The 23590-nt window shown below is 33.2% G+C and overlaps 1 protein-coding gene across 1 annotated transcript; it reads right to left on the bottom strand.

The window, feature by feature from the left end:
* Nucleotides 1-1496: 1496 nt before the first annotated feature.
* Nucleotides 1497-6431, bottom strand: LOC149558943 (L-type lectin-domain containing receptor kinase IX.1-like). The gene is made up of 6 exons (XM_089831145.1): nt 6419-6431; nt 3744-3934; nt 2860-3145; nt 2516-2590; nt 1630-2215; nt 1497-1587 (listed from the first exon to the last, which is right to left on the bottom strand). The coding sequence occupies exons 1-6, from the start codon at nt 6429-6431 to the stop codon at nt 1497-1499; spliced, it is 1242 nt and encodes a 413-aa protein (XP_089687271.1).
* Nucleotides 6432-23590: the final 17159 nt, after the last annotated feature.

Below are 23590 nucleotides of genomic sequence, written 5' to 3'. Positions count from 1 at the left end.
TTAAATTTAGAAAGTTTAAGAAATATATTCCTTACCAAACAAAAATGAGATGAAATAAAAAATTATATTGTTTGATTTAGTTCAAATTATAAGAAGTGATATCACATGATGCATACTCTTATTAGATCCATGATTTTTCATTCCTCAACTTCTTTTGTTCCATTTCCATATCTATTTCTCTATTATTTACACTAGAGGAAAATGAGATTATAATCTACAAAAGTCTCCACAAAAACAATCTCTATTATACAAATATGTCACAAGAATTGTAGAGATTGGTAAGACAATTTTGTAAAATTTAATAAACTTAATACTTTACAAACTACTACGAATTGTAAAATTTAATTAATAAAAAATAAATTAGTTATAATTGAATTTAGTAACACATTTTAAAAAATAAAGTAATAACAAAAACATACATTGAGTAATCAATAATTATTTAAAATAAAAAAATCTTATTACAAATAACTAAAATATTTTAATATCAAAATATTTTTTTTTGTAATTTGTTTTTTTTTTAATTTTAAATGTTAGAATTTATCTTTTATTTATTTTACTATACAATATTATTATAGTTCTATTTATTACATATTTGATAGTTTTCATGAATATATTTTACTTATCTATTTCTACATATTACCTCTTAATTTATTTTTCCCTCTGCCTCATTATCTTGTTTTTATCTATCTATTTTCTTCGCTCTCCCTCTTTTTCATTGACATATACATATATATTTCTCTATCTCTCTTCAACTTCCCTCTCTTCTCCTCTCTTTTAAAAATTAATCTTGATTATCTTCTAAGGTAAAAGTTTTATTTCAATCTTTATAATAGCATATTAGCATGTGAATTTTTTAATTATTTGTAATGCTAATAAATCAACAATAGCTTTTGGGAAAGCATTGTTGTGACAAGTATATGTTGTTATAGCTGAATTTTCAGCATTTGATCGTGTGGCAATTTTGTAAGATCATGTGTTGTCAAAAAAAGGTGTACATGCATCTCATATTCGAAATCTGCTTAGGAGCCTCTTGCATAATTGAACTAGGTAAAACTTTTGCATATATACTGAAGAAATGACAGGAAAGAAAGCCAATATAAATTATAAAACAAAATTAATTATGTTTTTTATTTTTTCCAAACACAGATTTATAACCATGAAATTTCCATTCTAGATTCCCACTTCAATTTGATATAGTCTAAATTGACAAGGCTAGTCGTGAAATGTAGAGGGCTCGACGACAGATTTTCACAACCAGTTGTAGTCGCGAGTAAAAAAACCGTCGACCTGACGACTGGTGAACTTGACGACACCCCGGAAAGAAGCACCACAGAGCTCGACAAGCCTGAACTCATTATAACCGGAGTACACTGGCTGCACACAGCTAGCGGCAAATCCGAAGGAACGTATGGCAGTCCAACTTCACTTCTAATTACCATTATCACCTCTCTCATTTTGGGTGCACAACAGCCCCACAACAATCAGCAACTCCACATCTACCCCGCATTGAAATTTCCACCAAGTTTCTCATCTGCTGCATCCAGTGCCTTTGCCTTTCCATTTAAATCCCAAACAGACTCTACCAATCTGCAATTGTACTATTCTTCAAGGCTGTGATCAATCTGCCACCTTCCGCACGCGATTTCCTGAGTAACCGCCCCAAAGCTGTACACGTCAGCCTCTAGACTGGTCTTCCCCGTTATATAGCACTCTGGAGCTACATAACCCCGCGTGCCAGCCACCACGGTCGTATGGGAAGCTGCCTGATCACGCTCAATTAATCTTGCCAAACCAAAATGTCCCACCTTGGCATTAAAATCGGAATCGAACATTACGTTGCTTGCCTTTATGTCTCGATGGACGACACGCTGGTCCCATTCTTCATGTAGATAAACGAGAGCAGACGCTATATCACAGGCGACACTGTATCTTTGGTCCCACTGCAGAGTATCCTTCTCCTTCCAAAAAATGTGTCTATCCAGACTCCCATTTGGCAAATATTCATAGACAAGAAGTAATTCTCCCTTTTGATGGCACCATCCTAACAGCCACACAAGGTTACGGTGTCTCAGCCTGCCGATCGTTTGAATTTCAGAAACATACTCCTTTCTTCCTTGTCTCAAATCTTGCGCTATTCGTTTGACAGCCACCACCTCTCCGGTGCAGGGCAGGATGCCTTTGTAAATGCTGCCGAAGCCTCCATGCCCAAGCTTTTCTTTCTCGCAAAAATTTCATGTTGCGGTGCTAAGATCGACATAGGAAAAGCTTCGGGGGCGACGAGGACAGCATTCGTCAAGCTCTGGATCACTCTCTTCCCTCACCTCGCCTCCTCTTTTGCTTTTTCAGAAATACTGCGACCACCTAACTATTATATAGCCACATAAGACAACGACAACGAACAACGGACATATCAAAAAATCTTGGACAATAAATCTTCTTTTATCGTGATTTGTAGTTCCATCCACAGCAGCTCGACTTCCCACGAATGGTTAGAAGAAAAATTCCAAACTCTCACCACGTGTCTCAGTGAAGTGTCCTGTGGAAGCCGACAAGGCAACCTTGATGTTTTCTGGTAGATAGTCGCGCAGACCTATTATACAATTAAACAGAGGGCGTTTGGATTTATAAGAAACATTGGTGTTGTTTGGATTACAAGAGAGAAAGACACGCAAACTCTTTTCTACACCATCATAATCCACCCAGGCATCCCATGGTTTACCGTTTAATACATAAAGGCAGCAAGAGGTATTGAATAGTCTGGGGTTGTTGAGAGAAACAGTCAACTTTGAGAATATACTATTGATATCAATCCCAACATGATTATCATTGGGATCCATTTCGTTGTTGTAAGTGTCAAACTCCAGGGCAACCACGGGATGGGGAGATCTATTATAGGTTTCCACATTGAATAAGCCGAAACCTCCGCCTGAAGCGATCTCTGGTTGATCCAACTCGAGAGGTACCAAGAAAATGCAAGCTCATCTCCATGATTGTCATAAATATTGTTGTTCATGTTAATAACGAATTGGAAATGGGTAGAAAAGCCAGAGCCTGAGGATCTGTCCCATAGGGGAATAGATTTATTATAAAATGCCCAGTCATTGCTGCCACCTAGCCTACCCGATGCTTCATTTTTGGTAAGCTGCTGTAAAAGTTAGAAAAGCAATAAAATGCGCAAACAAGAATGCAAAAACAGAGTACACAGATTTATCGTGGTTCGGCCAATAAATCCTATATCCACATTGAGCAAGAGAATATATTATTTAATTCAAAAGTACATCCACAAGTTACAGTGAATAGAATATATAAAAGAGCTTCAAGCGAGACTCTTGAATGTCAGCAGAGGAATTGAAGAGACAGAGTCTCTTGGAGGGAATAATGAAAAATGGCTGAGCTTCATATCCCCAACAATCCAACCACTGCTGTAACAAGCTATTCCCCTACTCTAAACCTTGCTATCACATGCTAGAAATGCTGAGAGAAGCTTGGCAAAACTCAAACTTCTCCCGTGTTACAACCTTCGTGAGGGCATCAACTGGATTTAATTTTGTGTCAATCTTGATGACTTGAAGTTTTCTTTCTTTAACCACATGCTAAATGTAATGATAACACAAGTCAATGTGCTTCGAGCATCACTAAGATGTATGATGCTTGCTCATGAATATAGCACTATTGTTGTCATAGAAAAGGTTAAAATTTTATTGTTGCAAACGCAATTCTTTTTACAAAATCTGCAACCATACCATCTCTTTGGCCCCCTCGGAGAGAGCCATGTATTCAGCTTCAGCAGATGATTGAACGACTGAATGTTGCAATCTAGAGCCCCAATTGATCACTGCACCAACAAATGTGAAAGCATAACCTGAGGTAGATCTCCAATTGTCTAAATCACCACCAAGATCTGAATCTACGAACCCTTGCAATGCTAGCTTATCTGTTCCAAAACATAAAGAGAAAGTAGAGGTGTCTTTAAGTTACCGGAGAATCCATTTAACTACCTCCCAATGAGGCTTGCCAAGATTACTCATAAACTAGCTAACTACTCCCACTGCATGAGCAATATCTAGACGTGTAGAAATCATAGCATACATAATGCTACCAACCACTGAAGTATAAGGGATTCCCTTCATGAATTTTGTATCCTCGTGTGTTGTGGGACACATTTTAGTAGTCAAACGAAAATGAGATGCTAGAGGGACACAAATTGGTTTGGCATTTAGCATGCCAAATTTGTCCAATACCTTCTCAATGTATTGCTTTTGAGATAACCAAATTTTCCTTGTGGATCTATCCCATGAAATGGTCATCCCAAGTATCCTCTTAGCTGCCCCCAAATCTTTCATTACAAATCTGCTTGCCAAATGCTTATTCAATTCATGAACAATCTTCATACTAGTTTTGGCAACTAGCATATCATCCACATATAGTACAAGAATTATAAATTCACCTATGAGCAATTGTTTATAATAAACACATGGATCAGCCTCTAAGCATATGAACTTGTGCTCAACCATAAACTTATCAAATTTCTTGTACCATTGCCTGGGGGCCCACTTCAGTCCATACAAGCTTCTCTTCAATCTGCAATAAAGATGCTCCTTTCCTTTTTTTACAAAGTCTTCTAGTTGCATCATATAAAGTTCTTCATCTACATCACCATGTAGGAATGCAGTCTTGACATCCAACTGCTCCAGCTCAAGATCCCATGTAGCAACCAAGCCTAGAATGGCTCTAATAGTAATCATCTTGAATACCACGGAGAAGATCTCATTGAAGTCGATGCCCTATAGTTATCCATATCTTTTGACCACTAATCTGGCCTTATAACAAACCTTGCAGCCATCTTCTTCCTTTATTTTATACACCCATTTGTTCTTTAGAGCTTTCCTATTAGGTGGTAAAGGCACCAAATCCCAACTTTGATTTGTTATCAACAAATCCATTTCCTCCCTCATGGCATCTAGCCATTTTTGTGAATCTGAAGTTATATAAGCAGCTTTGTAACTTGTAGGCTCTAATTGATCAAACACTAGTAAGGACAGTTCTGCCTCCTTTGCAACTAACAACTCATAATTAAAGAACTTTGCTAAAAAATTTCTCTATCGAGATGATCTTCTGAGTCCTTGAGAAAATTTTGAATTTTGAGGATTATTATTTTCCTCATTCCTATGGAGTGCACTTGAATTAGAGTTATTTCCCTCTAAATTGCTAACTACAGCTCCTTTCCGCATGTTCTAGATGTTTATCAACATGGGTTAAGAGCTATCAAATGGCTTTGCAATTGCTGGTTGAATAGCAGTTGAGGGAGGCAAAGCAGCTACTACAACTACTGGCACATTGTCTCCACATGGGGAAGAAAAGTCCACAGGTGAAGTGGGGAACATAACCCCCTCAACTTCTGTTATTATTTATTACAGCAGTATCTATTGTTACACCAGCATATGAAGAGTTTGAAGTACTTGGAAACACCACATTTGGTGTGTAGTCATCATGTTTATTAGGAAAAATAGATGTTCAGTGCCATCTCTAATATCTTTTTCACTTGAATTAGATGTAACAGAGATTGGTGAAAATAAAGTCGCAGGAGAAATGAACTATTGACTTCCACTAGTATATGTCTTTGAGTCATTGCTTTTCAAAAAAATTGTGGGCACAAATTCTTCCTCTAATGTTGATTATAGCTGCCAACCTAGAAATGTCTTCTCATTAAAGACAAAATCTCTGCTCCTAATGATTTCCTTCTCTTTGTGATCCCAAATATGAAACCCATATTGATCCTCACCATAGCCCATGAAGATACCCCGCTATGATTTAAAATCCAACTTGGTTCTTTTTTCTTTTGGCACATGGAAAAATACTTCACACCCGGATGTGAGAATAAGAAATTCTTTTGCCTAACCATTCCTCCTTTGGAATTCCAAAGTCCAATCATGATGAGGGACTTTGATTAATGAGATACACCACTATGTTGCATGCCTTAGCCCAAAATTCCTTACTCAAGCTGGCATTAGAGAGCATACATTGAGCTCTCTCAAGAATTGTTCTATTTAACCTTTTTGATGCTCCATTTTCTTGTGGAGTAAATGGAACAACCTTGATTTGATGGATACCATTATTTGCATAAAAAGAATCAAATTATGAGAAGCAAAATTCTCCTCCATTATTACTTTTTAGACACTTAATCTTGTGTCTACTTTACTTTCCAACGAGGCCTTTAAAAACTTGAAATTTAGAGAAAACTTCTAATTTCCTAGAGAGCATATAAATCCAAAATTTCCTTGTACAATCATCTCGAAAAGTAATGAAATAATTAGCTCTACCAAAAGAGGTTACCTCAATGGGTCCAAAGACATCTGTGTGAACAAGCTCCAAGGGTGTGCCCTTCTTCTCACTACTAGTCTGCAAGAAGTTGACTCACCTCTGTTTGCCATAGAGACAATGTTCATAGAATTCTATATCAATAGATTTCAGCCCTGGCAGTTGATTTCTTTTTAGCATTACATTGAGTCCTTTCTAACTAATGTGCTTAAGCCTTTGATGCCAAAGCTCTGAGTTATGTCCACCATTGTCATAGTAGCTCCCACTTCACTGTTACTTTCTAGAATATATAAACTCCCAACTTTATCTCCTTTTGCAACTACCAAAGATCCCTTTGTTATCTTCCATTTATTAGGATTGAAGAATGTATGATAGCCTTGAGTATGAAGTTGAGAAATGGAAATTAGATTTCTCTTCAATTTTGGTACATTTCAAAAATCTTTTAAAAGCCATTACCCTCCTCCATGTGATGGTAATAAAATATCACTTTTCTCAATAATGTCACAAGCATTATTGTCACCGAAATAAACTTTCCCAAATTCACCTTCATTATAATTTGTGAACAACTTCGTGAATAAGAAAGCATGAAAGGATTCCCTGGAATCAAGTACCCATGATTCTGAAATAGTATCACTTGCAGCAAGAACTAAAATCCTTGGTTGATACTTCTCATAAGCAGTGTTAGCTTGACTATCCCACACCTTATCTTGTGCCCTTTTTAAAGCATGATAATTTTTCTTTGAGTGGCCTGGTTTACCACAAAACCAACAATCCCCTTTGCTTTCTTTCGAATCTGTCCCTTTTGCAAACTTCAATCTTCCTCTATTGTTGGAGTTTCTACATCTTTGATGACTCCTTCCTCTATTGTCAATGCTTACTATTGTTGAGGCTTCACGGGATGAGGGAACATCACTCTTTCTTGTCATGTCTTCACCGAGAAGAGTAGCTGCAACTTCATCAAAAAATAACTTTTTCTTATTGGGAAGCGATGTGCTTATGGCTGTTACAACTCCATCCCAACTGGATGGAAGAGAACATAACAATAAGATAGCTTTGTTTTCATCACTTCATGGCATGCCCACCAAATTTTCTTAACTGATTAGAGTATTAAACTCATTGAGATGATTTGCTATATTACCACCATCCTTCATTTTGAGACTATAGAGTTTCTTCATGATGAAAACCTTCTTTGCAACAGACACCATTACATAAGTAGTTCTTAGCTTGTCCCAAACTACCTTTGTTGTTGTTTTTGTTGCAACATTAAGGAGCACATTTTCAAATAGTGAAAGAAGAATTGTTGCTCTTGCCTTCTTATCCATTTTTTCTGAATCCTCATTAGACATCATGTCTAGTTGCTTCCATTTCCCCTCTAAAGCAAGTGCCAGATCTTGCTTAATTAATAGCGACTCCATTTGCACCTTCCATAGGCCAAAACTTTTTCCTATAAATTTCTACACTTTGACCTCCTCCAAGATCCTAGAATTTCAACCCTAAATTCTAAATAGCAATACCTTGCTCTGATACCAATTGTAAAAGTTAGAAAAGCAATAAAATGCATAAACGATAATGCAAAAGTAGAGTACACAGATTTATTATGGTTCAAATAATAAAGCCTATGTCCACACTAAGCAGGAGAATATATTATCTAATCCAGAAATACATCCACAAGTTATAGCGAATACAATATATAAAAGAGCTCCAAGGGAGACTCTTGAATGTCAGTAGAAGAATTGAAGAGATAGAGTCTCTTGGAGGGAATAATGAAAAATGGTGGAGCTTCATATCTCCAATAGCTGTTTCATGCCTCCTTGATTATTCTCTTTGTATTCAGCATCGTGTTCTCTTTCAATAGCTATCATAGGAGGGAAGTTAAAGCTAACACTTGTTGAATGTGTGAATAAAATTAATGAAACAATGAAACAAAATAAAAGTAGAGTAGGTATAGGCTGATGGCCTATTTTACAGTGTCTTTGACTGTGGGATTTGTTATTTTTGAAGGGCCTTTGATGAAAATTAGGTCACATCGAGGTCTTCATCAATGTGTGAAGAGCACAAACATTAAAACAAAAATTATTTCAGATATTTTTCCATTTGAAAAATACCACCAAAACCCATACAAGATGTAACATTTTGATACAATATTTCATGTGACATTGCATTTCTATCTTCTTAGATGGATAAACAAATGAAACGTTTAAGAAGTTCTTGAAAATGGATGAGGAGGAAAAGAATGGTGATTTTTACAAACTAGGCCAAATTAAGGTTATCTAGCGGGATGTGCTTTCATGCATTCGTGAGTACTTTATCTTAGATGGTAGAGCTAAACATGTTCATAAATTTCATTTTGAGTTTCTAAACCATTTTAGGCACAAAGATAGAATCTCGTTTCCTTTTTATTTGAGATTTTCTTTGCTCCATAGTCTCCAAGCTCATAGAAAAGAAGAAACCCACTTGATTTTTCATGAAGGATTAATTTTACTGATTGAGAATTATTGTAAGAACAAGGCTATTGTGTCTTCCCCTCCTTCTGAGAAAAAGAAGGGCTCTGTGAGTGAAACCTACTATAGGAATAGTAAAGGAGAGGAAGGGGTTAGTGGATGAGGAGGAGAACAGAGATGTGGGAGATTTTAGCTCGAATTTGGAAGGTTACCCTGGTGGCAAGGGTGAATCTGGTAAGGAGGAGATAGATGAAAGCAATGATAAAAATACTGTGTCGAGTAATGCTAGTGAAGAGGATACCAATCAGAGTGAACAATCCCTAGGAGTGAGGGATGAAGAAGAAGTAATGGCGAAGGGAAAGGAGGAACTCTTTAATAAGAATGCTGAAAATATGAAGGAAGACATAAGGAATGAGAAGAATGAGTCTATGGGTAAGGAAGATATGGGGGATGATAAGGATGATTATGCTGGTAGAGATACAAGGCTTTCTTTCCTACATACTACAAACTTAAAGGTAGACTCTTCCCTTAAAACTGACTCCTAGGTGTATAACAAATTAATGAACTTGAAAAGAAAAGTCACAACAATGGAGCAGAACCAAGAAACTAATTGCATAAAGACCATCCAGTTGGCAATTCAGGTTGGTAATATACCAGACAAAATAAAGGAATATGAAAACAAGCTCTAGCTATTGATCAAAGAAAGTTGTAATAATATGGAGTAGGTTACTTCTAGCATTTGTGTAGCTGCTGCTAGCTTAGGGAAGAGAACTAATGAAGAAATTATATCTTTGGGTGGTCCATGTAAATGAACCAGATAGAGCTCTAGGAAAAAAGTAGCTGAGGGCATCGTGGGATCTATAGTTAATACCATCCAAAGTACTATGGAGGCTAGAAAAGAGGTGGTCCAAATGATCAAAGAACTATAATAGTAGTTTTTCTATGTTTCTGGTTTTTGGTCTCTATCTTGGTAGTTGTTCTAGTTTCTAGTCAATTTTTTAGGTTTTTAATCTAGTTTTGTTATTTTAAAACTAGGTTCTAGGTCCTTTTAAAACTTGGTCTTGTTTTTTGATTTTATCTTGTGATTTTAGGTCCTTGTAAAAATTGAATTTGAATCTTTTAAAATGGTAGGTTTCAAGTCCTTGTAAAACTTGGTGGAACTTAATGGTTTATCTTTTGTTTTCTTGTTAAGGGTTTTAGGTCCCTTTCAAAACCTATTTTTACCTTTATCTAAAACAATCTTTTATGCAAGCCAAATGTGTTCCCCAATGCTCTCGATATCACACACTTTCCAATTTTTAATTCTATATTATTAGTTTGTCTTTTTTATCAGTATGAATCCAAATTCTGAATTAACTATTGGCCAAATTTGCCTTTCTACCAAAATCACCCTATTTGAATTTAAATGATAAACGACCACTTTCCATTCTTTTTAAATATTTGAATACCATTGAAATATGAAATAATTAAATTGGGGGCTTTTAATATTTTCATATCTTGTTTAGTTTTCTTTCGGGGCTCCTATAATTTTGCACACCATCAAATCTTGCACAGATCTACAGCAGGCACTTTCCTGCTTCTATAATGTGAATGACCTTTACATAAAGCAAGAATGTACCTCGCTACCATGTGCTATATAGGTCTCATTTCTTGCAGGTCACCTTTTTTACCATGATTATATGCTAATATGAGTTGGAATACGGCTAAGTTTCTATTGGCAATCACTTTCCCACATTCTATCTGATGTTCCAGGCATAGTAGATAGATATAGTTATTAGCATTTGATAATTGTGGTCATAAAGAGACTGCACTTTCCCATTAAGGAATTCCCACACAAAATAATGTATACCCAATTGTAGTAATCCATGAAAACAATTTGTAGTAAAGCATCTACTTAGATAGCTTTAGTTTAAATAATATAGAACAAAAAAAATCCATAATGAAACCTTGAAATATATTAACACCCACAGCTTCAAGTTTGTGTACCTTAATAAAATCACTCTGATTCCAACATGTTTATTGAACCACCCATGTATATTGTCTAATTCATGAGCTCGAAAACTCTAGCCATTTTCTTGAATGTAAATCAAATAGTTTACACTTTTTATTACTTTATATATCCACCCAGCTCCACAATAGTTCATCCTAAGAGATCACCCAAGAAAATCAATTCAACTAATATTTTGTTGTAGTATAATCTAAAAACATACCACATTTATTTACTTTTACCTCTAACTCATAAGAAGAGCAATAGAATGGAGAGATTGTAAACTTAAGCGAGTTACTATAAGATCATCTATGCTTTTCAGTGAAATAAAAAAATCTAGAATAGGAAGGTTGATGAGCTCCTCAACAAAAAAAATAGAATATAATATAGCTTGCATTGATGAAGCTACTAAAAATTTACCATGATGGAAGCACAAATGAGCCTCTTGGAATAGGAAAGGTTCATGCTGCAGAACACTAGGGATGAAACTACAGTTGTTTCACTAGCAACATCTAAGCTAGGATCCTGCCTATCAATTTTATATGTAGTTCTAATAGAATCCATATTCCCTAGCCTCTATAGACATTTATGGTCATTGTAGGGATCAATGGCTTGCATAATTTAAGGCAAGTCTCAATAATGTATATACCCACTTGAGATAGAGATAGTGATTCATAACTAAAAGCATTCACACAGTTTAAACTTTATACCTAAACAAATATAGTGCTTAGGTGAGCAGTAGTCTTGAGAAGATATTTTATGGCCCTAGCATATGGAAGTCTTTTCATTGGAGAGCTCACTACCATGAATCTACCAAATTCCAAATAGCTCCAAGAGAGCATTGAGCTATTTAAGTTAAAATTGGGCATAGATTATTGAGCTAGAAGATGAGACTTTCTTGGGCACTAAGGCTTGACATAACTTTGAAAGTTGGTTGACGGGGTTAATGGGGTGTGATGGAAGGATTGTGATACTTAGACACTAATTTTTCGAGATAGATCAGAATAAGCTTGGGTCAGTGCTATTTCTCATTGATTGCAAATGCCATGAGGAATATTTATCACATCTCTCCTTAAGGAATGATGGTCTCCCATGTAATGAGAAGCTCCATGGTGAAAATTGAATTATTCTATTTAAATAGAAATATATGAGAAAAGAATAGACTCACTGAAAGAAATATTGGAAGATTAAGGACTCATTGGTTTTTCCTATATTCTAAAAAAAAATTAAGTGGAAAGAAAATTTAAACTTATTTGCATAAGAAATGATGGCAAGTCAAGGTCTTTCCTAAATAATCTACACAAAGTTTACTTAGACCTTGTAAAGTCTAGTTGGTAACTATTAGTATTTAAACCTTAAACCAAATTTCCCCTTTTTTTATTGACGAACCACTAGTTATGAAAATAAGAGGAAAGGTCAAAGAACCATACAATGTGGTTTGAGATTTATCTCATACTTTATTCATGTGATAATTCTATAAGAGGTTGTTCTTGCAACCACCTGTACCATGTGCTTCCCCTCAACATATTAAAGCTAAGTCAAGTAATGACCAAACTTTGTGTCAAGAGTTTGTCTTACCATTGGCTTGAACAATATGGTATTCATGCTTTCAATAATTATTATGACACAAAATGTGAATGGGATATAAGTAAAATGCATAAATGTTTTGTTGATCAAATGCTACAATCTACAGTAAAATACAAGCTCACCATGCTTAACTAACCAAGGCAGACTATTGTCTAGCATGCAGATGTCTATCTAGTATGTAGAGTTAAGGCTTTCAAAATTCAGTAGTTGACCTTCCAACAAATGGTGCAAACATGCTACTGCAGAATTTGTCTTCAACCAAGCTTTAAACTTGGATATCCAAATAAACAAAGCCATCATAGTAGCTAAAAATTAAAAAAACATGAAATTCAAGGAAGTAATTACCATAGCTTGATTCAATACAACCAAAAATTTGCAAAAGAAGTAGTCATCAATAATTATATATAGTTACAAAACAATAAGAATTGATTTTAGATGGTTTGAGTGTTAAAGTCAATTTTTTAAGTTTCTCTTAGTTGACTGTATAGGTTATGCTAAGCATACCAAGGCTATCATGGTATATATTTTTTCAATGTATTTGTACTCCAAGTTTAGAAAATATGAATTGTTGGATCTTAATTTAATTCCTAATCCAAGCTTGCTATTTTGGAAATGAGTGTTTGATTCCATTTTCTTTTAGAAAGTCTTCCATTGAAATTTCTTGTGTCATAACTTTGTGGACAATGTGTTGGTCTAGGTATTCTCTGTTGAAATCTCTTGTGTCATGCTATTTTGGGCAATACATTGATCCAAGCATTCTATGCTCATTCTCCAAATCTTTCTTAGCAATTGATGTCTTTTCTACCTCATCTTCAGAATTTTTGTGTCACTTTAAGATGTCCAAACTTATAAAATAGCATATCTATGCCAATTTTTATAATATATATTTGACTGATAGCATAATATAAAGTAGATCTTTCTTTCTACTTGGTTTTGCTATCATTCCCCCTACACAACACGCAGTGGATTCACAACAATAAAATAAGCTTCTCTAACTATGGACAAGATGGGCCAGTCAATGATAACATACGATCAGCCTACTGTGTTTAATTGTCATACAAGTAAGCAAGAAGAACATAAGTACATATCAGAAATGACCTATTAAGTTGTTTTAGGACCATAAAATGCATTTTTTTTTGTAAAAGAACATTAAATGTTTTACACATTCTTTTGAAACCTTTGGACACTAGTTTCCTACGAAAGAGCATGGTTTTTCTAGCATATCTAGCAACCATATGGGTTACTATTCTATCTCTTATTTTTTCCTATAATGGGACCCCAAATACATGGATCCAAGGGGTTTCTAGATTTCTCTATCGATATATATTAAGAGAAGAAAAGAAATCTAGCCTTTATGGATTCATCATAAATCATAATATGATCATCTATAAGGAAAGGCCTATAACTTAAATCTTTCTTAGTTTTTCTAGAATTTAAAATTTGCCTTCTTTATTAACAAATGATTATATTGTAAAACCCTCTTAGCAATATCATAATTTGACTTTCTATGGAAAAATTGTCCTCATTATCAATGATTACGTTCTTGTAATTCAATTGACATGTATTTTCTTCTCCTTTGCACAGGTTGCTAGGATCCTTTTACTTACAAGAATTCATTTCTTTTCTTTAGTTTCTTCTATGCTATTACTTTAAAAGCTTTTGCTGATCTTGATGGAGCCTACTTTTTTACAAAATTAGAGCTCCCAGCTTGGCACAATGATTCAAATTATAACAAAAATTGGACATTAAGCATGGAAAAAACATCAAATGTAGAAATGATTCATGAAGTTCATGATGCAGGTGCATCATAGGGACATCTTAATAAGTCTAGGAATGGAATTGAAGATAATGCATACAGCATTGAACTTTAAATTGGATGAAATTTTACTTGTAGGTACTTGTGATAACATGTAAAATGAGGGAAGACTTGACAACAATCATGGCTATAGTGTTGTTCAAGATCGCATGGTTCTTGCAAATGTTAATGGAAGCTTAGCGACATACCAATTTAGTTGTATTATTGAGGAAGGAAAAATGGAATCAGTAGGACATCTGATGGAAATTGTAATATCATAGAAACTAGATATACACATATTGTAAATAAATATTATTTTCTATGTGTTAAGCTTTATAGTCTCAGACAATAGGAGTATTTAACATGCTTGACTTGTAAGTATATGTGCACTCTTGTGAAGAGAAACAAGCCTGTATATGACATGTGGAGTCAAGAGGGCATGAAGAGGAAATCAAGAATAGTAGAAAAAACATATTCATAGGCTAGCTACAGTATAATAGTTCCAATAATGTCATGCTCTATATGCAATGATTTCATAAAACATATCAATTAATAAAAGGATAGCTCCATTGATGTCTACCACCTACAACACTTAGAAGCCCATGCCAATAGTAGAGTTATATCTTTTTCAAACATACAAGCTCCCACCTACACCTTTACTTTGAATGTCTTAGACTAAATTATTATATCTTTACTCATTTAGCTTAGGATGTAGCAGTATAATAGTTCCGGTGTCATGCTGTATATGCAATGATTTCATAAAATGTATCAGTTGAGAAAAGGATAACTCCATTGATGTCTACCAGCTACAATACTCAAAAGCCCATGCTAATAACATAGTTATATCTTTGTCAAACATACAAGCTCAATTATTATATCTTTACTCATTTAGCTTAGGACATAAATATTTAATTTAAACTAGACTAATCTAAGTCCTATAAGGATTATTAAAATTATCTACATTTATTTCTCCAAATTACAAAAATTATCAATAATTAGAAATAATTTACGAATAAACAATTTTTAAAAAATTAAACATTTAATGACAAATGAAAATCTATTTTTTATTTTATTTTGAGGCAATATAAGACAAGAGGAAACCTATTTTTTAGTTTTTTTGTTGTTCCATTTGTAATTTAAGGTCCCCAATGCTACTTTTATCCCTTACCATTGTAAGAATAGGGCCCCAAAATGTGAGAAATTATGAATCTGCAAACAAAAATGTACTCATTGAGTCAGTTGAAAAAATGTCAACATACATGCTAAAAAATTTGATAGACGGTTGATGTTGGAAAATATTTATTGGAAAAATGCACAAAATTGAATTATAATAGATTCAAAATTTTCCATGTTTGTAAATATTTTGATGTTGTATATTGGGAAAAAAATAATTAAAAAACAAATCTTAAGCAATTCCAAATCGAAATCCATGCAAAGACCTAAGCACGTATATATTTTGTCAAATGCTAAAATGAGCGACAAAATATATTGCATTGTTTTCAAAAATATTACCATCATATGAGCATTTATTTACACTTCAAGAGACTACTTGATGGATTGCAAGTTTTGGCGTAAGATATATAGGGATTTCTTTGTAGAGTAAATCATTACTAGAGCGATGCAAAAATACAAAAATCTAATGAGTTGAGAGAATTTACATCGATTTAATTTATTTTTTATTTAGCTCTATGGGTTTGAAAAACTATAAGAAAGTGGCATGATTAACAAATAGGATACTAAGAAAAATTAAAAGTGAAACACCAAAAACCTCAATCAAAAAGATGGTAGAATAGTTTTCCCTACAATATGCAGAGTTATTAATTTTAGAAACCAAGAATTCTATTTATTCTAATGAGGGATGGATTCATGTTGAATATATTATCTAATCGAGAAATACATCCACAAGTTACAACGAATACAATATATAAAAGAGCTCCAAGGGAGACTCTTGAATGTCAGTAGAAGAATTGAAGAGATAGAGTCTCTTGGAGGGAATAATGAAAAATGGTTGAGCTTCATATCTCCAATAGCTATTGCATGCCTCCTTGATTATTCTCTTTGTATTCAACATCGTGTTCTCTTTCAATAGCTATCATAGGAGGGAAGTTAAAGCTAACACTTGTTGAATGTGTGAATAAAATAAATGAAACAACGAAGCAAAATAAAAGTAGAGTAGAGATGGCCTATTTTACAGTGTCTTCGACTGTGGGATTTGTTAGTTTTGAAGGGCCTTTGATGGAAATTAGGTCACATCGAGGTCTTCGTCAATGTGTGAAGAGCACAAACATTAAAACAAAAATTAGTTCAGATATTTTTCCATTTGAAAATACCACCAAAACCCATACAAGATGTAACATTTTGATACAATATTTCATGTGACGTTGCATTTCTATCTTCTTAGATGGATAAACAAATGCAACGTTTAAGAAGTTCTTGAAAATGGATGAGGAGGAAAAGAATGGTGATTTTTAGAAACTGGGCCAAATTAAGGTTATCTAGCAGGATGTGCTTTCATGCATTCATGAGTACTTTATCTTGGATGGTAGAGCTAAACATGTTCATAAATTTCATTTTTTGTTTCTAAACCATTTTAGGCACAAAGATAGAATCTCATTTCCTTTTTATTTGAGATTTTCTTTGCTCCATAGTCTCCAAGCTCATAGAAAATAAGAAACCCACTTGATTTTTCATGAAGGATTAATTTTACTGATTGAGAATTATTGTAAGAACAAGGCTATTGTGTCTTCCCCTCCTTCTGAGAAAAAGAAGGGCTCTGTGAGTGAAACCTACTCTAGGAATAGTAAAGGAGAGGAAGGGGTTAGTGGATGAGGAGGAGAACAAAGATGTGGGAGATTTTAGCTCGAATTTGGAAGGTTACCTTGGTGGCAAGGGTGAATCTGGTAAGGAGCAGATAGATGAAAGCAATGATAAAAATACTGTGTCAAGTAATGCTAGTGAAGAGGATACCAATCAGAGTGAACAATCCCTAGGAGTGAGGGATGAAGAAGAAGTAATGGAGAAGGGAAAGGAGGAACTCTTTAATAAGAATGCTGAAAATGTGAAGGAAGACATAAGGAATGAGAAGAATGAGTCTATGGGTAAGGAAGATATGGGGGATGATAATGATGATTATGCTGGTAGAGATACAAGGCTTTCTTTCCTACATACTACAAACTTAAAGGTAGACTCTTCCCATCAAACTGACTCCTAGGTGTATAACAAATTAATAAAATTGAAAAGAAAAGTCACAACAATGGAGCAGAACCAAGAAACTAATTGCATAAAGATCATCCAGTTGGCAATTCAGGTTGGTAATATACCAGACAAACTAAAGGAATATGAAAACAAGCTCTAGTTATCGATCAAAGAAAGTTGTAATAATATGGAGTAGGTTACTTCTAGCATTTGTGTAGCTGTTGCTAGCTTAGGGAAGAGAACTAATGAAGAAATCATATCTCTGGGTGGTCCATGTAAATGAACCAGATAGAGCTCTAGGAAAAAAGTAGCTGAGGGCATCGTGGGATCTATAGTTAATACCATCCAAAGTACTATGGAGGCTAGAAAAGAGGTGGTCCAAATGATCAAAGAACTATAATAGCAGTTTTTCTATGTTTCTGGTTTTTGGTCTCTATCTTGGTAGTTGTTCTAGTTTCTAGTCAATTTTTTAGGTTTTTAATCTAGTTTTGTTATTTTAAAACTAGGTTCTAGGTCATTTTAAAACATGGTCTTGTTTTTTTATTTTATCTTGTGATTTTAGGTCCTTGTAAAATTTGAATTTGAATCTTTTAAAATGGTAGGTTTCAAGTCCTTGTAAAACTTGGTGGAACTTAATGGTTTATCTTTTGTTTTCTTGTTAAGGGTTTTAGGTCCCCTTCAAAACCTATTTTTACCTTTATCCAAAACAATATTTTATGCAAGCCAAATGTGTTCCCCAATTCTCTCGATATCACACACTTTCCAATTTTTAATTCTATATTATTAGTTTGTCTTATTTATCAGTATGAATCCAAATTCTGAATTAACTATTGGCCAAATTTGCCTTTCTACCAAAATCACCCTATTTGAATTTAAATGATAAACAACCACTTTCCATTCTTTTTAAATATTTGAATACCATGGAAATATGAAATAATTAAATTGGGGGCTTTTAATATTTTCATATCTTGTTTAGTTTTCTTTCGGGGCTCCTACAATTTTGCACACCATCAAATCTTGCACAGATCTACAATGGGCACTTTCCTGCTTCTTCAATGTGAATGACCTTTACATAAAGCAAGAATGTACCTCGCTACCATGTGCTATATAGGTCTCATTTCTTGCAGGTCACCTTTTTTACCATCATTATATGCTAATATGAGTTGGAATGCGGCTAAGTTTCTATTGGCAATCACTTTCCCACATTCTATCTTTTGTTAGACTTTTTGACAATGCAAGCAAGTGATATTGTGACATATGGATTGGTGGGTCTGTCCTTCTTTGTTGGCTGCTAGCACTAAAAGTGGGGCCAATTGGATCCCAAGTTTTCTTAAGGTGGATGTTGAGTAATTTGTGGGCCTAAAAGTATTAATGGGGTAGGCGTAGTAATGACAAAAAATTTTATTGATCATCGATCTTTCATAGATCGATGATTAGTGCTTTCTTGCATCATGGAATTGCTAAAACTTTAGACATTGCAGGGAAGTGCCTGCAGGTTACATGTCTTTGTGGGTTGGAGGAGGTACCATTGCAGTTAACATTGGCAATTGGGTTGACACTTTTCATTGACTACCATGGTTAAGTTTGAGGGTGGTACGGTTAGTTAAAAGTGATATGCTCAAATGAGTGGAGAATTTGTGGGGTGGCAAAAAGAAATAAGACTATTGGCCCACGTGGCCCATCTTGGTTGCAAGATTCAGTTGACCTATTGACTGTTCTAGTTTATCGAGCCAACTATGAGGATGAAATGTTTTCTTTCATGATCCAATCTTTATAATCGATTCCAACCACTCTCCAATGAATGCCATGCCTAGTGAATGAATGAAAACACGCCACCACCTCTAGTTTTATCCATCTACTTGGTTAGAGTGAATTAATGGTGTTGTTCTATCTTCTCAAGGCTTTGTTTTGGAAAAATATTAGATTTCATTATATTTGAATCTATGTCAAGATCAAATTTTCTCTAGAACTCTATGATTATTCTCTGAGCATTTAAGATAGTTGTTGTGGAGTAACTTGATTAGAAATATCTTAGTTATGCCTGAACTATAAAGGAAAATTTTGTAATCTTTGTAACAGTTGATCTTGTTAGTTTGTGGTGAATGATAAGGGAAGTACTAGACATACTTAATAAATTCTTTGGCGTTTGGGGTAGCACCTAGAAAAAACAAATTGGGTTGTGGCAGACGTTGTGGTTGATGTATGGCTAACATATGGTGGACATATTGTAACCTTAAAGTGGCACAAAAATACTTGTATAAAAGGGCCTAGGGTTAGGGATTATTTCATTGTGGTGATGAAAAATTGGTTCTTGTGGCAGTATTGAGTTGTAAGGGATTACAAATTATAATCAAGTTGTAATCACTAGATTGTAATAATATCAAACTTTCTATTTGGTGGACATAGCCCAGGGATTGAGTGCACCACTTTAAATCTTGTTGTCTTGTGTTCTTTTCTATGTGATCTATTATTTTCTATTATTGGTTATATTTGCATGTAATTGTTATTTCTATCTAAGGTTTAATCCTAACAAGTGGTATCAAAGTTAGGTTGTTTTTCACTTATCCTATGTAGGAAAGTCTCACGGTTGAGTGGGACTGATTGAAGACAAGGGTAAGCTAAGGGTTGATAGGTTTAAGGGTAGAACTTTTAGTTATGGAAGATGCAAATGGAAGACTATCTTAATCAAAATGATTAATGGAAGCCGTTGGAAGGCAAAATCAAGAATCAAGGATCTATGTCAAATTATATGTTATACAATTTTTAAAATTTATTTAAATAAATAATTTGTTCTCGAGAAATATATTAGTATAAAATTATGATTTAGTAAAATTAATATTCAAAATATTTTAACAAGAATAAAAACTGTAGTAGTAGATGGGTTCAACGTTGTTTTTAGATTTGATCTTGTAAGATTTTAAATCTTTATATAAGTGTTGCAATCTATGAACTATCATCATCATGTTGAAGAGTAGTAGATAGATTTTAGATCAACTAATTATATAGTATGAGTCATGTGAACTATTATCATGATGTTAAATAAAAGTAGATGAGATTTATATCAATTATAGCTCCTACAAACTATTATTAAGATTTTCAACAAAAGTAGAAGAATTTTGAATCAACTAATTATATGCTATAGGTCCTATGAACTATTATTGTACTACTAAATAAAAGTAGATGGATTTGAGATTAGCTAATTGTACTATTATAGGTTATACAAACTAATATCATGATATTAAATAGTAGTAGAATAATTTAGATAAGCTCATTATACATCATGAAACAATTTAAATCTTATACTTTAAGGAAACTCATTAATAAAAATAGGAGTTGTTTTTTTAAGAAATAGAAAATTGATTTGAAACCAATCCATTATATAGTTTATCAAACATCCAAGTTTAGATAAATAAACACAGATACACATGTACAATTATAATTAATTTATATATTTATAATGCATGATACATTAATTTTTATTAATGAGTAGTAATCTTTTTAATAGATAGATCATTTTTAATGTATAAAATTTTAGATTATACTATTTTTCATGTTATATTGTTTGATCAATATTATTGTATTGTTGTTATGCATCTTTTGAGAATAGACATATGGGAAAATAATTTTTTATTGCTTGATAATAAAAGAAAGTTTAAAATTATAGGTATCATTTAGCTATGTATTTTTAGAGAACAAAATTTATGAAAAAATAATTCTTAAAACCTTTGTTAGAATAGAAACTACATGGTCTCTACCTTGTCTTGTGATGTATGTAAGAAGTAGGTCCTAGGCCTTGATATAATCTCTTGTGTCATGCTTTTTTGGGCAATACATTGATCCAAGCATTCTATGTTGATTCTCCAAATCTTTCTTAGCAATTGATGTCTTTTCTACCTCATCTTCAAATTTTTTTGTGTCACTTTAAGATATCCAAACTTATAAAATAGCATATCTATGCCAATTTTTAAAATAGATATTTGACTAATAGCATAATATAAAGTAGATCTTTCTTTCTACTTGGTTTTGTTATCATTCCCCCTACACAACATGCAGTGGATTCACAACAATAAAATAAGCTTCTCTAACTATGGACAAGATGGGCCAACCAATGATAACATACAATCAGCCTACTGTGTTTAATTGTCATACAAATAAGCAAGAAGAACATAAGTGCATATCAGAAATGACCTTTTAAGTTGTTTTAGGACCATAAAATGCATTTTTTTATGTAAGAGAACATTAAATGTTTTACACATTCTTTTGAAACCTTTGGACACGAGTTTCCTACGAAAGAGCATGGTTTTTCCAGCATATGGAGCAACCATATGGGCTACTATTCTATCTCCTATTTTTTCCTATAATGGGACCCCAAATACATGGATCCAAGGGGTTTCTAGATTTCTCTATCGATATATATTAAGAGAAGAAAATAAATCTAGCCTTTATGGATTCATCATAAATCATAATATGATCATCTACAAGGAAAGGCCTCTAACTTACATCTTTCTTAGTTTTTCTAGAATTTAAAATTTTCCTTCTTTATTAACAAATGATTATATTGTAAAACCCTCTTAGCAATATCATAATTTGACTTTCTATGGAAAAATTGTCCTCATTATCAATGATTACGTTCTTGTAATTCAATTGACATGTATTTTCTTCTCCTTTGCACAGGTTGCTAGGATCCTTTTATTTACAAGAATTCATTTCTTTTCTTTAGTTTCTTCTATGCTATTACTTTAAAAGCTTTTGTTGATCTTGATGGAGCCTACACTTTTACAAAATTAGAGCTCCCAGCTTAGCACAATGATTCAAATTATAACAAAAATTGGACATTAAGCATGGAGAAAACATCAAATGTAGAAATGATTCATGAAGTTCATGATGCAGGTAAGAAACTACATGGTCTCTACCTTGTCTTGTGATGTATGTAAGAAGTAGGTCTTAGGCCTTGATATAATCTCTAACATTTTGTTCAAATTTTCTCAAATTTATAAATTTGAACCTTATATTAAAATAGATTAGAAAAGTTCAATTAGATCTATCAACTAAGTCTAAAAGATTAATACACATTTAAATGAAATGATGCATCAGGAAATTTAAATTTTATATTTAAGAATGTCTTTTAATTTTTATAAATTTTATTCTACTTATAAATCTCAATTTTAACATTTATCAAAATATGAAGAAAATAAAAAACAATATTTCATGAAATGTTATCTATTTTCTCCTTAATATTTGAAGTTAGGTTCTACTATTAAATTTTTAAATCAACGATTAGAAAATTATATAAGTAATATTAAGAAGATATAAGTTTTTTGTTAAAAGAAATTAAATGCGTAGAATTATGTCAATAAGAAAGAATCAAACAAATCTTCTTCTCTTTCAAATACCAATTTAATGCTATATATGCATAGCTTAATTCTTGTCATTTTGATACTGACCATTTTTTATCCTTACATTATAGATATCAGAAAAAAATTAACTATGGATGCTCAACAAAATAATTCTGAGAACACTATCACAAGCCCACTTCTTCCAAACGACTTGGTGCAATCAAGCCAAATTGTTCAAACTTATTTGGATAGATTGGGAACAATCATTTCTGAGTCTTGTAAAAAAATTACAGATGAAATTCATAATGCGAGCTTTCATGTTCGAGGTGTCCAAGATTCTCAAATCTTTTAGATGGGACAATATACAAAGGAAATTCATGACGCATGGAAGAAATCATTTGGGTTCTTTGAATTTATGAAAGACATCTGCTATGATGAAGAGCACATGGATGGCGAAAATAACCTTTTCCTCACTGATGAATTCCACATGTTTTTGCATCACTATAATGGAATCTAGGAGTCATATTATTTGACATTATCATTTTTTTTTATTAATTTGTTTGTTCGACTTATCAATTTTGATGAACGTATGTTATTTTTCCTTTGTCTTAAATAAATTTAGTATTATACATACAAGACTATTTGGCATTTAGTATATTTGTAGATCTTATCTACACAAAAAAGTTCCTCCTATATGTATTTGTGAATTGTTAAACTATTAATTAGAAATAAATAAATATCTATCTTATCTAAAGTGCAATGCCACTCAATTAATGTGATATTTTACACCAATTTTATAAAAAATAATTTACTAAATCTACTATTTTTTTAATGTTTGGTTACAAATTTATAAATCAAGTATGAATTTCCAATCGGATCAAGAAAGAAGACAATACCAAATGGAGCAACAAAGAGCATACCAGAGAGAATA

The sequence above is a fragment of the Cupressus sempervirens genome, chromosome 5 (assembly GCF_028749045.1).
Source record: "Cupressus sempervirens isolate cs-2001-9-10 chromosome 5, ASM2874904v1, whole genome shotgun sequence".
NCBI classification, from domain to species: Eukaryota; Viridiplantae; Streptophyta; class Pinopsida; order Cupressales; family Cupressaceae; genus Cupressus; species Cupressus sempervirens.
This window is presented reverse-complemented; position numbering and strand designations above follow the sequence as displayed.